Raw genomic sequence first — 14,510 nt, 5'->3', positions numbered from 1 at the left:
CCATTTTGCTGATTAATGTTTGTCAGCAGCCTTTGGTGCGCCATCAGAATATCATCCCATCAGGTGTCAATGGGATGATTTTCAGATGTTTTATTCGAATTAAGCTTCCATAACAGCATAACTGTTCAACCAGCACAAAGTCTGGACACTTTCCTACCTGTGCAGGCCAGTCACATTTCTATCTCTGATTTTCATATCGAAAAAAATGCAGCCTATTAACTGACAGACTTTCCATTTTGGTGCCGATCACTAGTAGCCTAGTAATATTTATCCAATCTATAGAGATATTCAGTATGTTGCTGACACACAATAATCAGATTTTAGAGCAAATTGAAATAATGAATAATTTATTTTTAAAGTTAAAAATAACTCATGCAGGATATTAAATATTCTCCTATTAGTAGGTTAACTTACAGATGCAATTTTTCAAGTAATCTGCCCGACTCAGTTCTTCATTTTTAGTCAAGAAGGCAGGCAAAATATAAACTAGATATATCTAGCCTTCATATAAATTACTACTAATGTTAGCTAGCATAAACTATGTCGACTAAATTAACGTTATCTAGCTAGGTTAAGCTAGCTACTTTCATGGTAGCTAGGTTAAAAACGTTCACATGTAAACATGCAGTGGACGGGCTATTTTGAAAATATGATTATTAAATTAATGCATAATTCTGAAAAATCTATTTGAAGATTACAATTAATGGTTTGACATTAGTGTGAAAATATATTTAGAAATGTTCATGGATAACATTAGCATAATGTTTTCTGTTCGAGTGGATAGGAGGAAGACTGGATAGGAAGAAGAGTGAAAGAGAGAGGAAGTGTCACGTTCTGACCTTTTTCCTTTGTTTTGTCTTCATTTAGTATGGTCAGGGCGTGAGTTGGGGTGGGCAGTCAGTTTTTCTATGTTGGGGTTTTGAGTTCAGCCTAGTATGGTTCTCAATCAGAGGAAGGTGTCGTTAGTTGTCTCTGAGAATCATAGGTAGCCTGGGTTTCACTTTTGAGTGGGGGGTGTTTGTTTCCGTGTGAGTGTTTGTTGCCACACGGTACTGTTTCGGTTTCGTTCATGTTCACATTTATTGTTTTATATTTCAGTGTTCAGTTTGTCTGAAAATAAACTTTATGGACACTTACCACGCTGCGCATTGGTCCTCCGATCCTTCTCGCTACTCCTCCTCAGAAGAGGAGGAAGAATGCCGTTACAGGAAGAAAGGTAAAGATATGATTGCAGAGCCTGCCAATTTATTATTCCGAACAATATTTTTTAGATAAAATACACACAAAAAAATGAGGCAAGCAATGGGAATCTTAACCAAATTATTTTATCTAATAGTGTACTATTTATTATTAAAGATTGGAGAGGAGGGAGAAGGAAAAATTAATGGAGTAAAAAGAGTGAAGCGAGGAGTGTGGAGGAAAGGTAAAGAGAAGCAAAGGAAGAAAGAGCAGGAAGACGAGTGAAGAAAAGAGAAAGATTGGAGAAGAAAAAGTTGAGTAAGAAGAGTGACAGAGTGAAGAAGAGTAGACAGAGGAGGTACAATGGCTCTTTCCAAGAAACGGAAATGCCATTTTAATGACCACATGAGAGAATTTCCATTTATACACTCAAGCCAAGATGATAGAATGGTTAACTGCACCCTTTGTAATTCCTCTTTTTCAATTGGCAGCGGGGGAAGAACGGCAGTGGTAGAACATCAACAGACAAAAAAATATAAAGCCTCTCTGATTGCCCGTGTTGGTTTGCCCTCTGTCACCACATTCTTCAAGAATGTAGAGCCTTCCCAAGAAGAATATGATTTAGCTGTGCAGGAGGGTGTCTTTGCATACCACACTATGTGACACAATCATAGTTACAGATCTATGGACTGCACAGCACAACTCACACAGAAGATTTATGAGCCGAAGTTTACATGTGCTAGGACAAAATGTTACTCACTATGGCTTCATGTGTTAGCACCATGGGCAACTACTTTGGTAACACAGGACCTAGATCAGGTTGAATTTGTGTCCCTGTCCATTGATGCATCCAATCATGGACATGTAAAGCTGCTGCCAATACTAGTCAGATATATGATGGCAACACATCTATGGAAACAAAACTGATTATGTTGAATTGAAAGGAGAAACAGCAGAGGAAATTGCAGCTGAGGTCCTGGTGGTCATCTAAAAATGTAACCTGGAAAACAAAGTCGTGGCATTCTCTGCCGACAACACACATATCGACTTTGGTGGACTGAATAGGCTGGGGAGGGTCAATGTCCATACCAAAGTTAACCTGTTTGGGAACGGGGCTCTGCTGGCGGAACCCTTCGCCAACAGCCAATGAAATTGCAGGGCGCCAAATACAAATCAACAGAAATCTCATAAATCAAATCTCAAACATACAAGTATTAGGCACCATTTTAAAGATAAAATTCTCGTTAATCCAGCCACAGTGTCTGATTTCAAAAATGCTTTACAGCGAAAGCTCCACAAACGATTATTTTCGGTCACCACCAAGTCACAGAAAACCCCAGCCATTTCTCCAGCCAAAGAAAGGAGGCACACAAATAGAGAGAAGATGAATCACTAACCTTTGATTATCTTCATCAGATAACACTCATAGGGCTTCATGTTACACAATACATATGTTTTGTTTGATATAAATTGCAATGTCCGTACCGTGAGATGCCTAAGACAGCGCTACAGGGAGACAGGATGGACAGCAGATCATCCTCACAGTGGCAGACCACATGTAACAACACCTGCACAGGATCAGTACATCTGAACAACACATTTGCGGGACAGGTGCAGGATGGCAACAACAACTGCCCAAGTTACACCGGGAACGCACAATCCCTCCATCAGTGCTCAGACTGTCAGCAATAGGCTGGGAGAGGCTGGCCTGAGGGCTTGTAGGCCTATTGTAAGGCAGGTCCTCATCAGAAACACTGGCAACAACGTCGACTATGGGCACAAACCCACAGCCACTGGACCAGACACGACTGGCAAAAAGTGCTCTTCACTGACGAGTCACGATTTTGGTCTCACCGGGGGTGATGGTTGGTTTTACATTTATCGTCGAATGGATGAGCGTTACACCGAGGCCTGTACTCTGGAGCGGAATCGATTTGTAGGTGGAGGGTCTGTCACGGTCTGGGGTGGTGTGTCACAGCATCATCGGACTGAGCTTGTTGTCATTGCAGGCAATCTCAACGCTGTGCGTTAAAGGGAAGACATCCTCCTCCCTCAAGTGGTACCCTTCCTGCAGGCTCATCCTGACATGACCCTCCAGAATGACAATGCCACCAGCCATACTGCTCATTCTGTGCATGATTTCCTGCAAGACAGGAATGTCAGTGTTCTGCCATTGCCAGCGAAGAGTCCGGATCTCAATCCCATTGAGCACGTCTGGGACCTGTTGGATCGAAGGGTTGTTGGATTGAATTGTCCCTTGTATATATAGGTTTTACATATTTATCATTTAAAATATTTTGCTAAGCCTCATCATCTAAATACTCTCCTGCAACCCGCCTCACCCAATGTGGCGTTGATCTGCTTTTTTTTCCCCCTAAAGTATTTATATTTACTTCAGATCTGGAATCCCTCAACTGAAGCTAGCCAGCTAACTAACAGATATTAGTCAGCAAACCATTGCCAGCGGTCATCAGCTAACCTTCAGCTCGGAAAGCTCTCGCCAGTTCAAACATCGTGACTCTAACCAGAGCATAATGGACCTGTTATTTTTATCCCCGGATTCCTACCGCAAACTGAACATTTTCATCTGGATCTTCACAACTTGCTAACCGCAATCCCAGATGTCTACTCCTGGCTAGCGTTTCCATCCCAGAGCAAGCACCAATTTAGCTTGAAGCTAGCCCGGCCAGGGCTCCTGTGCTACCACCGAAGCATACTCCTGGGCTACAATATCGGCCTGCTAGCTACCTAGAGCTACTTGAAACCCTACTAATTGCACAACTGGTCTATCGACGTCACCGCACAAAGAGGCAAAAACAGACTTACCCCCATCGCGACACCCCCCCCCACCCAAAGGCTAACTTTCTAGCCCCTGCTATCTGATTGCTTGCTAACCCGGTCTGATAACTGCTAAACTGCCGGGCCCTGGTCTGCTAACTGCTAGCTTGCCTGCCTGCCCGGTCTCCTAACTGCTAGCCCTTGCTAACTGCTTGCTTGCTAACCCGGTCTGCTAACTGCTAGCTTGCCTGGCCGGTCTGCTAACTGCTAGCTCTTGCTAACTGCTTGCTTGCTAACCCGGTCTGCCAACTGCTAGCTTGTCCTGGTCTACTAACTGCTCGCCCATTCTAACTGCAAGCTTGCTAACTGCTAGCTTGCCCTGGTCTACTAGCTGCTAGCTTGTTTAGCTCCGGCCTACTAACTGTTAGCTTGTTAGCCTGCCAAGTGTCTGAATCACCATGTCCCCAGCCAGCCCAACCACTCACTGGACCCATATGTTCACTTGGCTACGCATGCCTCTCTCTAATATCAATATGCCTTGTCCATTACTGTCCTGGTTAGTGATTAATGTCTTATTTCACTGTAGAGCCTCTAGCCATGCTCAATATGCCTAAACCAACCATGTTGTTCCACCTCCTACATATGCGATGACATCACCTGGTTTAAACATCTCTAGAGACTATATCTCTCTTCATTACTCAATGCCTAGGTTTACCTCCAATGTACTCACATCCTACCTTACCTTTGTCTGTACACTATGCCTTGAATCTATGCTATCGTGCCCAGAAACCTACTCCTTTTACTCTCTGTTCTGAACGTGCTAGACGGCCAGTTCGTATAGTCTTTAGCCGTACCCTTATCCTACTTCTCCTCTGTTCCTCTGGTGATGTGGAGGTTAATCCAGGTCCTGCAGTGCCTAGCTCCACTCCCACCCCCCAGGTGCTCTCATTTGTTGACTTCTGTAAATGTAAAAGCCTTGGTTTCATACATGTTAACATTTGAAGCCTACTCCCCAAGTTTGTTTTACTCACTGCTTTAGCACACTCTGCCAACCCAGGTGTCTTAGCCATCTGAATCCTGGTTTAGGAAAACCACCAAAAACCCTGAAATCTCCATTGCTAACCATAACGTTTTCCGCCAAGACAGAACTGCCAAAGGGGGTGGTGTTGCAATCTACTGCAAAGATAGAAAGTAATACAGAACTCTGCAGGCTAAGTCTGTACCCAAACAATTTGAGCTTCTACTTCTAAAAATGCACCTTTCCAGAAACAAGTCTCACTGTTGCCGCTTGCTATAGACCTCCCTCTGCCCTCGATACTATATGTGAACTGACTGCCCCCCCATCTATCTTCTGAGCTCGTGCTACTAGGTGACCTAAACTGGGACATGCTTAACACCCCGGCCATCCTACAAACTAAGCTTGATGCCCTCAATCTCACACAAATTATCAATGAACCTACCAGGTACAACCCAAAAATCAGTAAACACGGGCACCCTCATAGATGTCATCCTAACTAATTCGCCCTCCAAATACACCTCTGCTGTTTTCAATCAAGATCTCAGCGATCACTGCCTCATTGCCTGCATCCGTAATGGGTCTGCGACCAAACGACCACCCCTCATCACTGTCAAACGCTCCCTGAAACACTTCTGCGAGCAGGCCTTTCTAATCGACCTGGCCGGGGTATCCTGGAATGAGATTGACCTCATCCCGTCAGTAGATGATGCCTGGCTATTCTTTAAAAGTGCCTTCCTCACCATCTTAAATAAGCATACCCCTCTCAAAAAATGTAGAACTAGGAATAGATATAGTCCTTGGTTCACGCCAGACCTGTCTGCCCTTGACCAGCACAAAAATATCCTGTGGCGTTCTGCATTAGCATCGAATAGCCCCCATGATATGCAAATTTTCAGGGAAGTTAGGAACAAATATACACAGGCAGTTTGAAAAAGCTTGCCTTAGCTTTTCTAAACAGAAATTTGCATCCTGTAGTACTAACTCAAAAAAGTTCTGGGACACTAAAGTCCATGGAGAATAAGAGAACCTCCTCCCAGCTGCCCACTGCTCTGAGGCTAGGAAACATTGTCACCACCGATAAATCCACTATAATTGAGAATTTCAATAAGCATTTCTCTACGAGTGGCCATGCTTTCCACATCGCTACCCCTACCCCGGTCAACTGCCCGGCACCCTCCACAGCAACCCGCCAAAGCCCCCACCATTTCTCCTTTACCCAAATCCAGATAGCCAATGTTCTGAAAGAGATGCAAAATCTGGACCCCTACAAATCAGCCGGGCTAGACAATCAGATTCCAAAAGATTGGAATTCTGCCGCGGTCATCCCCCTCTTCAAAGGGGGTGACACTCTAGACCCAAACTGCTACAGACCTATATCTATCCTACCCTGTCTTTCTAAGGTCTTCGAAAGCCAGGTTAACAAACTGATTACTGACCATTTCGAATCCCACCATACCTTCTCCGCTATGCAATCTGGTTTCAGAGCTGGTCATGGGTGCACCTCAGCCACGCTCAAGGTTCTAAACGACATCATAACCGCCATCGATAAGAGACAGTACTGTGCAGCCGTATTCGTCGACCTGGCCAAGGCTTTCGACTCGGTCAATCACAACATTCTTATTGGCAGACTCGACAGCCTTGGTTTCTCAAATGATTGCCTCGCCTGGTTTACCAACTACTTCTCTGATAGAGTTCAGTGTGTCAAATCGGAGGGCTTGTTGTCCGGACCTCTGACAGTCTCTATGGGTGTGCCACAGGGTTCAATTCTCGGGCAGACTCTCTTTTCTGTATACATCAATGATGTTGCTCTTGCTGATCCACCTCTATGCAGACGACACCATTCTGTATACTTCTGGCCCCTCCTTGGACACTGTGTTAACTAACCTCCAGACGAGCATCAATGCCATACAACTCTCCTTCCGTGGCCTCCAACTGCTCTTAAACACAAGTAAAACTAAATGCATGCTTTTCAATCGATCGTTGCCCGCACCTGCTCGCCCGTCCAGCAGCACTATTCTGGACCGCTCTGACTTAGAATACATGGACAACTTCAAATACCTAGGTGTCTGGTTAGACTGTAAACTCTCCTTCCAGACTCACAGTAAGCATCTCCAATCCAAAATTAAATCTAGAATCGGCATCCTATATCGCAACAAAGCATCCTTCACTCATGCTGCCAAACATACCCTCGGAAAACTGACCATCCTACCGATCCTCGACTTCGGTGATGTCATCTACTCAACAAACTGGATGCAGTCTATCACAGTGCCATCCGTTTAGTCACCAAAGCCCCATACACTACCCACCATTGCGACCTGTACGCTCTCGCTGGTTGGCCCTCGCTTCATACTCGTCGCCAAACCCACTGGTTTCAGGTTATCTACAAGTTTCTGCTAGGTAAAGCCCCGCCTTATCTCAGCTTATCTGTAAACAGCCCATCTATCTACCTACCTCATCCCCATACTGGTATTTATTTGGCTCCTTTGCACCCCAGTATCTCTACCTGCACATTAATCTTCAGCCGATCTACCATTCCAGTGTTTAATTGCTATATTGTAATTACTTTGCCACCATGGCCTATATATTTCCTTAACTTACCTCATTTGCACTCACTGTATATAGACTTTTTGTTTTATTCTACTGTATGTTTTGTTTATTCCATGTGTATCTCTGTGTTGTTGTATGTGTCGAATTGCTACACTTTATCCTGGCCAGGTCGCAGTTGCAAATGAGAACTTGTTCTCAACTAGCCTACCTGGTTAAATAAAATAAAAAATATAATAATAAATATATATATATATATATATATATATATATATATATATTTACACATATACATATATATTTACACATATATATATATATATACATATATATATATATATATATATATATATATACACATATTATATATATATACACATATATATACACACATATATATACATATATATACACACATATACATATATATATACACACATATATACACACATATACACATATATATATATATATATACACACATATACACATATATATTGCCACCCTAGGGTCACGCACTACTTATAAAGCAAATTTTGAAATTGTATTTATTTTTTTTAGCCCTTTTTCTCCCCAATTTCGTGGTATCCAATTGTTATCGCTGCAACTCCCGTACGGGCTCGGGAGAGACGAAGGTTGAAAGTCATGCGTCCTCCGATACACAACCCAACCAAGCCGCACTGCTTCTTAACACAGCGCGCATCCAACCCGGAAGCCAGCCGCACCAATGTGTCGGAGGAAACACTGTGCACCTGGCAACCTTGGATAGCGTGCACTGCGCCCGGCCCGCCACAGGAGTCGCTGGTGCGCGATGAGACAAGGATATCCCTACCGGCCAAACCCTCCCTAACCCGGACGACGATAGGACAATTGTGCGTCGCCCCACAGACCTCCCGGTCGCGGCCGGTTACGACAGAGCCTGAGCGCGAATCCAGAGTCTCTGGTGGCACAGCTGGCGCTGCAGTACAGCGCCCTTAACCACTGCGCCACCCGGGAGGCCCATAAATGTTGAACTTTTATTCATCAAAAACATAAAATACCATCAAATATTTTTTTTAAATACCATATGATATTTTGGCCATATCGCCCAGCATTCCCCTTCTCTCCTACCTTCCCCCTCCAGTCTTCCCTTCCCTCCCTACCTTCCCCCTCCTGTCCACACCATGCCTCAGCTCCCAAACGTGACCTCACAGCAGGGAGGCTAGCCAGTAGCAGGTGAAAGGTCGTGAACCACCATACAAAAGACCCACTGCTGCTCCTGTACAGTGTCAAACAGCCAAAACCAAAGCTCCTGAGGATTGTGATCGCACTGGGCAACAGATCATAGTATTATACAGTAAAAAGTCAAGAAGAATAGCTCCGTTTAATCTCCCAAAGGCCATCTCCCTATTCATTCACCTACAAAAGACCCCCCTCTCAGCAGTATCTCTACATTCAGTAATGATACTACCCCGTGTTGGAAAATATTTGCGATATGCCTTTAGTGTCTGATGGCAGTCACAGTTGGGTCTCTTCCGTCTACAGTGTGTTTGAACTTGAAACACAATCTGGAACTCCTTAGAGAAGAGCAGAGATAAAAGCGTAGGGTTTCTGGGGACACACACACTAACACAACCCTCACACAAAAGCTCAACTTCAAGCTCTTACTTCCAGCAGGTTTTCTATCTGTAGTGCAGTACACAGAGGGCAGGTTGAGGATGTCATTCTGAAAGTGAGAAATTAAATGTTATACAACACAGACAGGAACAGGTCCAAAGGCATGCTGTGGAAGTGGAGCCATCCCTGTAAAGAGCCAACCTAGTAAAATCTACAGAACACAGTGAGGGACAGCTGTGCTCCCCTACTTCTGCCCTGCAGGCTACAGCTCAGCATAGTCTTCCCAACTTTCCCACCAGACAGTGACCACTAAGTAAAAGAACAGGGAGTGGTGATAGCAGGGCTTATTCTAGATCAGGTGTTGTACATAGAGAATAAGAGGGGTGGGGCCTGGAGAATGCAGAGTTCTTGAACACACGCTCCCGTCCACCTACCTCCCGTCCTCCCCCCACCATGTGAAACTGTCACAACTCACTGGAAGCGCACCCCCTCGTATAAACCGAGCACGTCATTAGAGCACCAGTAAATCACTAGGGAGGAGTCACTGGGAGTACTGGGGGATCCAGCCTGTCCCATCACCAGTCAGGGTGTAGCTTTACTGAGTAGCAAACTGGGGGGGGTCACTTCCTCTCTGGTTACATTCTTATGAGAATTAAGTGCCAGTGTAAACACCTGCACCCTGGCATGAAGAGCTGCAGGGCTCCCTGGGCAGGTGGTGCTGTATCCCAGTGGTGTGCAGGCAGGTTTCCTTCTCTTCATATCCATTGATATACAAAGACTTGATAGGTTTCGTCAACATAAAATACACCTATCCAATCACTTTACAAGCCAGAGGTGATGAAGGAAATGTATGGTTACTCAGGCCTGGTCCTATGTGTAGGATTTCTTTCTGATCTGTTATGCTGATGAAATCACCTCTAGCGCTCTTCAGAGAAAGCAGAAAAGGCCATTTCTCTGCAAATCTTGTCAATGGTACAAAAATTGACCATATTTCCACCACAACAACAATCAATAAATTATGTATGTCATGTACAGAAACTACCCTTCTGAATACAGCGCCAAGTATTATTACATTAACACACACAAAGCCAACAAACCTATACTGCACATGGCACCCAACTCCCAGTCACAAATTTTTCCTGCACATGGTCAGCAAAAGGTACCCATGATCAATTCTGCTGTATAGCCTTCAGTGTTCCATGACAATTCCTGGGATGTTAGGGAAAACAGTGTGTTGATCTAAATCTTCAATGACAGACCCTCTGGACATAAACTCAACATAATAGCCATGTGTGTAACTTTAACTTGTCTTTGTGTAAATTTCAAACACACCCTTGGAACGCGCCTCGAAACGTTTTATCCACATGCAGAGTGGACTGGCTATGACGATCATTCAGACGCCTGCAAGAATGTTGAGATGAAGTGTCAATCATCTAAACGTCACTGAGTCCTGATGAGGCAACTAGCGATGTCTTCATAGGTTCAGAACAGTGAAAAAGTTTAATGTCTTTCCCCAATCATGTACAGAATGGCATTTCAGATTAAACACGTATTCAGCACTTACTTGCTTTCTTTGACGCTTTGAAAGGATTTGACCGTCCTAACCTTCGACATCCTGTCCGTGAAAAATGATTCACTCTCACCGGAGAGAAGCTGTTCTTCATTGAGCTTCCGTTTACCTGCAAAACTTCTGTAAACAACCGCCAGCAGCGACGCTCTGAGGAAACAACAATGTTTTTTCATCAAATGAATTGGCCATTTTCATGAATAGAAGTTCATAATCAAGGTATGTACTTTGACATGTAACGTTCCTTTGAATACGCGCATGCGTACATTCATTATTTGCAGGTGTCAAGCTCAGGGGTCACGTGTGCTGAAGGAACGCACTTCAATTAAAGATCCAAATAGGTCCTAGATCCACTGTTTAGAATGCAGCCTTATTCAATCATTCATGTAGTCTACACCAAAAACTGAATTATTTTTTTTAAGTCTAAATCAAATCAAATCAAATCAAATTTATTTATATAGCCCTTCGTACATCAGCTGATATCTCAAAGTGCTGTACAGAAACCCAGCCTAAAACCCCAAACAGCAAGCAATGCAGGTGTAGAAGCACGGTGGCTAGGAAAAACTCCCTAGAAAGGCCAAAACCTAGGAAGAAACCTAGAGAGGAACCAGGCTATGTGGGGTGGCCAGTCCTCTTCTGGCTGTGCCGGGTGGAGATTATAACAGAACATGGCCAAGATGTTCAAATGTTCATAAATGACCAGCATGGTCGAATAATAATAAGGCAGAACAGTTGAAACTGGAGCAGCAGCACAGTCAGGTGGAAGTTGAAACTGGAGCAGCAGCATGGCCAGGTGGACTGGGGACAGCAAGGAGTCATCATATCAGGTAGTCCTGGGGCATGGTCCTAGGGCTCAGGTCAGTTGAAACTGGAACAGCAGCATGGCCAGGTGGACTGGGGACAGCAAGGAGTCATCATGTCAGGTAGTCCTGGAGCTCAGGTCCTAGGGCTCAGGTCCTCCGAGAGAGAGAAAGAAAGAGAGAAGGAGAGAATTAGAGAACGCACACTTAGATTCACACAGGACACCGAATAGGACAGGAGAAGTACTCCAGATATAACAAACTGACCCCAGCCCCCCAACACATAAACTACTGCAGCATAAATACTGGAGGCTGAGACAGGAGGGGTCAGGAGACACTGTGGCCCCATCCGAGGTCAAAAAGTCTAGATCCCATCCTTGAATTGGCATTCTTGTTGTATTCCATTTCTTTCCAATAATGATTCACTTGATATTTTATGATTTATTCAGGACATTAAATAATATCAAAAGGTTAAAATATAATGGGGAAAGTACAATCTGGAGTTCAACTAAACAAGAAATAAGGACCAAGAATGACATTACATTATTGCTTGCTGGTATGAGTGGCTTTTCCATTTCTTCCATTTATGAAACAAACCTTTCTTCCCAGTGACATCACTTGAGCCTCTGGAATGCCTTTAACTCAATGTTGGAGATGTGGACACAAGATAAGACATAGATCCAGGGGGCTTCAACATGGCATCACAGTGACGTCTGAATCCTCTGATGTCTAGAGAGAGTATTTTATGACAAGGTCTCTTCATTTTAGAATTGATGACACTTCCACTTCTGTATAAGGACTTTGTGACATGTAAAAAAGGGTTTTATAAATCAAATTGATTGATTGACTTACATATTGTTGTTTATCATATTTTTATATTGTTTGTGTTCCGCTTCACCAGTCTCTCAATTGTGATTCAATTTTGCTCAAAAGATCAAGAATATGGATATGACATTTCTGTAATGTTTACCAGTTGTAAGTCCCCCTGAAGAAGTCGATGCTATACTGCATTTGTATTGTTATCAGTTCAAAAGTTAGATGGCTAGTTTTGGACTTTGGTATACAGAGGTCAGTAATACACTACCACAATGCCCCAAACCAACCCCCAAGCAGAACTGGTTAGCCTCAGTTCATGGCCAGTCCATTGGGGCCATCCATCCATGTTGTGCCTAAGGGTGTGTACTAGATTACATCGACGGAGCATTACATTAAATAAGTGGAATTGGCTGGGGGTACTGGAGGAGAGTTTCGGAAAACCCTGAGTTAAGAGGACCATCCGTGTTGAGCCTGAGGGCGTGTTGAGGCTTCAGTAATTCCAACTGTCACTAGGCACGGGCAGAGACGGACACACCAATTACATCAATGAGATTCTCAATGGTCCTATATAATCGTATAGACAGACAGTCTTTATTGAGTTCACACTACTGTGCCATCACATTACCACTACGTTACTGCACATTGCTACTCTTCTGTCTGAGTGTTATCATTCATGTGAGGTACATGCTCATTTTGAATGTACACAGGAAAACTGTTCTATATGATCTCGGTGTTTTCACTGTTTGTGGTTGGCCTTGTCAAATGCACAAACAGGGGATGAACCTAGGAAAGGTATTTTGTCTTTTTCATTTCCAAAGCAAAAAAAGTAAAAACATTAAACCAAATGATTGGAACGTATTATATTAGCAAATGCATCATTCTTTTATTCCATTGTTCCTTTGTTTGGCCTAAAAAATGGGTTACGTAGATAATCAAATGCACCCACGTGAATTTAGAATGATGACAGCAATGCTGTCAATAAAATCAGATATTAAAAAATCTAATCTATTTGATTAGAAATGCAGTCCAGGTACATTGCTAAGGTCATTGCACAATGGAAGAAAAACTTGATGGTATTGTAAGATGTGCTCCCTCTCTGGCCTCTAGGTGACCAGGCTGCTCATTATGGCACACACCTGTCACCTTTGTTACACGCACCTGTCACCTTTGTTACATGCACTTGCACGTCATCAGACTCACCTGGACTCCATCACCTCCCTAATTATCTTCCCTATATACAGTTGAAGTCAGAAGTTGACATACACTTAGGTTGGAGTCATTAAAATTCAACCACTCCACACATTTCTTGTTAACAAACTATAGTTTTGACAAGTCGGTTAGGACATCTACTTTGTGCATGACACAAGTAATTTTTCCAACAAATGTTTACAGACAGATTATTTCACTTATAATTCACTGTATTACAATTCCAGTGGGTCAGAAGTTTACATACACTAAGTTGACTGTGCCTTTAAACAGCTTGGAAAATTCCAGAAAACGATGTCATGGCTTTAGAAGCTTCTGATAGGCTAATTGACACAATTTGAGTTAATTGGAGGTGTACATGTGGATGTATTTCAAGGCCTACTTTCAAACTCCGTGTCTCTTTGCTTGACATCATGGGAAAAATCAAAATAAATCAGCCAAGACCTCCAGACTTCTACAAGTCTGGTTCATCCTTGGGAGCAATTTCCAAATGTCTGAAGGTACCACATTCATCTGTACAAACAATAGTACGCAAGTATAAGAACCATGGGACCACGCAGCCGTCATACCGCTCAGGAAGGAGACGCGTTCTGTCTTCTAGAGAGGAACGTACTTTGGTGCGAAAAGTTCAAATCAATCCCGGAACAACAGCAAAGGTCCTTGTGAAGTTGCTGGAGGAAACATGTACAAAAGTATCTATATCCACAGTAAAACTAGTCCTATATCGACATAGCCTGAAAGGCCGCTCAGCAAGGAAGAAGCCACTGCTCCGAAAACGCCATAAAAAAGCCAGACTACGGTTTGCAACTACACATGGGGACAAAGGTCATACATTTTGGAGAAATGTCCCCTGGTCTGATGAAACAAAAATAGAACTGTTCGGCCATAAGGACCATCGTTATGTTTGGAGAAAAAGGGGGATGCTTGCAAGCCGAAGAACACCATCCCAACCGTGAAGCACGGGGGTGGCAGCATCATGTTGTGGGGGTGCTTTGCTGCAGGAGGG

General features: G+C 43.6%; 1 protein-coding gene across 1 annotated transcript in view; it reads right to left on the bottom strand.

The window, feature by feature from the left end:
- Nucleotides 1-10,921, bottom strand: part of LOC112217379 (pleckstrin homology domain-containing family G member 1-like) — a 144,602-nt gene extending 133,681 nt beyond the window's left edge. Inside the window, 1 exon segment of the mRNA XM_042300869.1 lies at nt 10,680-10,921. Within this exon segment, the coding sequence (XP_042156803.1) occupies nt 10,680-10,779 (100 nt within the window). The 5' untranslated portion in view covers nt 10,780-10,921.
- Nucleotides 10,922-14,510: the final 3,589 nt, after the last annotated feature.

The sequence above is a fragment of the Oncorhynchus tshawytscha genome, linkage group LG18, assembly GCF_018296145.1.
Source record: "Oncorhynchus tshawytscha isolate Ot180627B linkage group LG18, Otsh_v2.0, whole genome shotgun sequence".
NCBI classification, from domain to species: Eukaryota; Metazoa; Chordata; class Actinopteri; order Salmoniformes; family Salmonidae; genus Oncorhynchus; species Oncorhynchus tshawytscha.
This window is presented reverse-complemented; position numbering and strand designations above follow the sequence as displayed.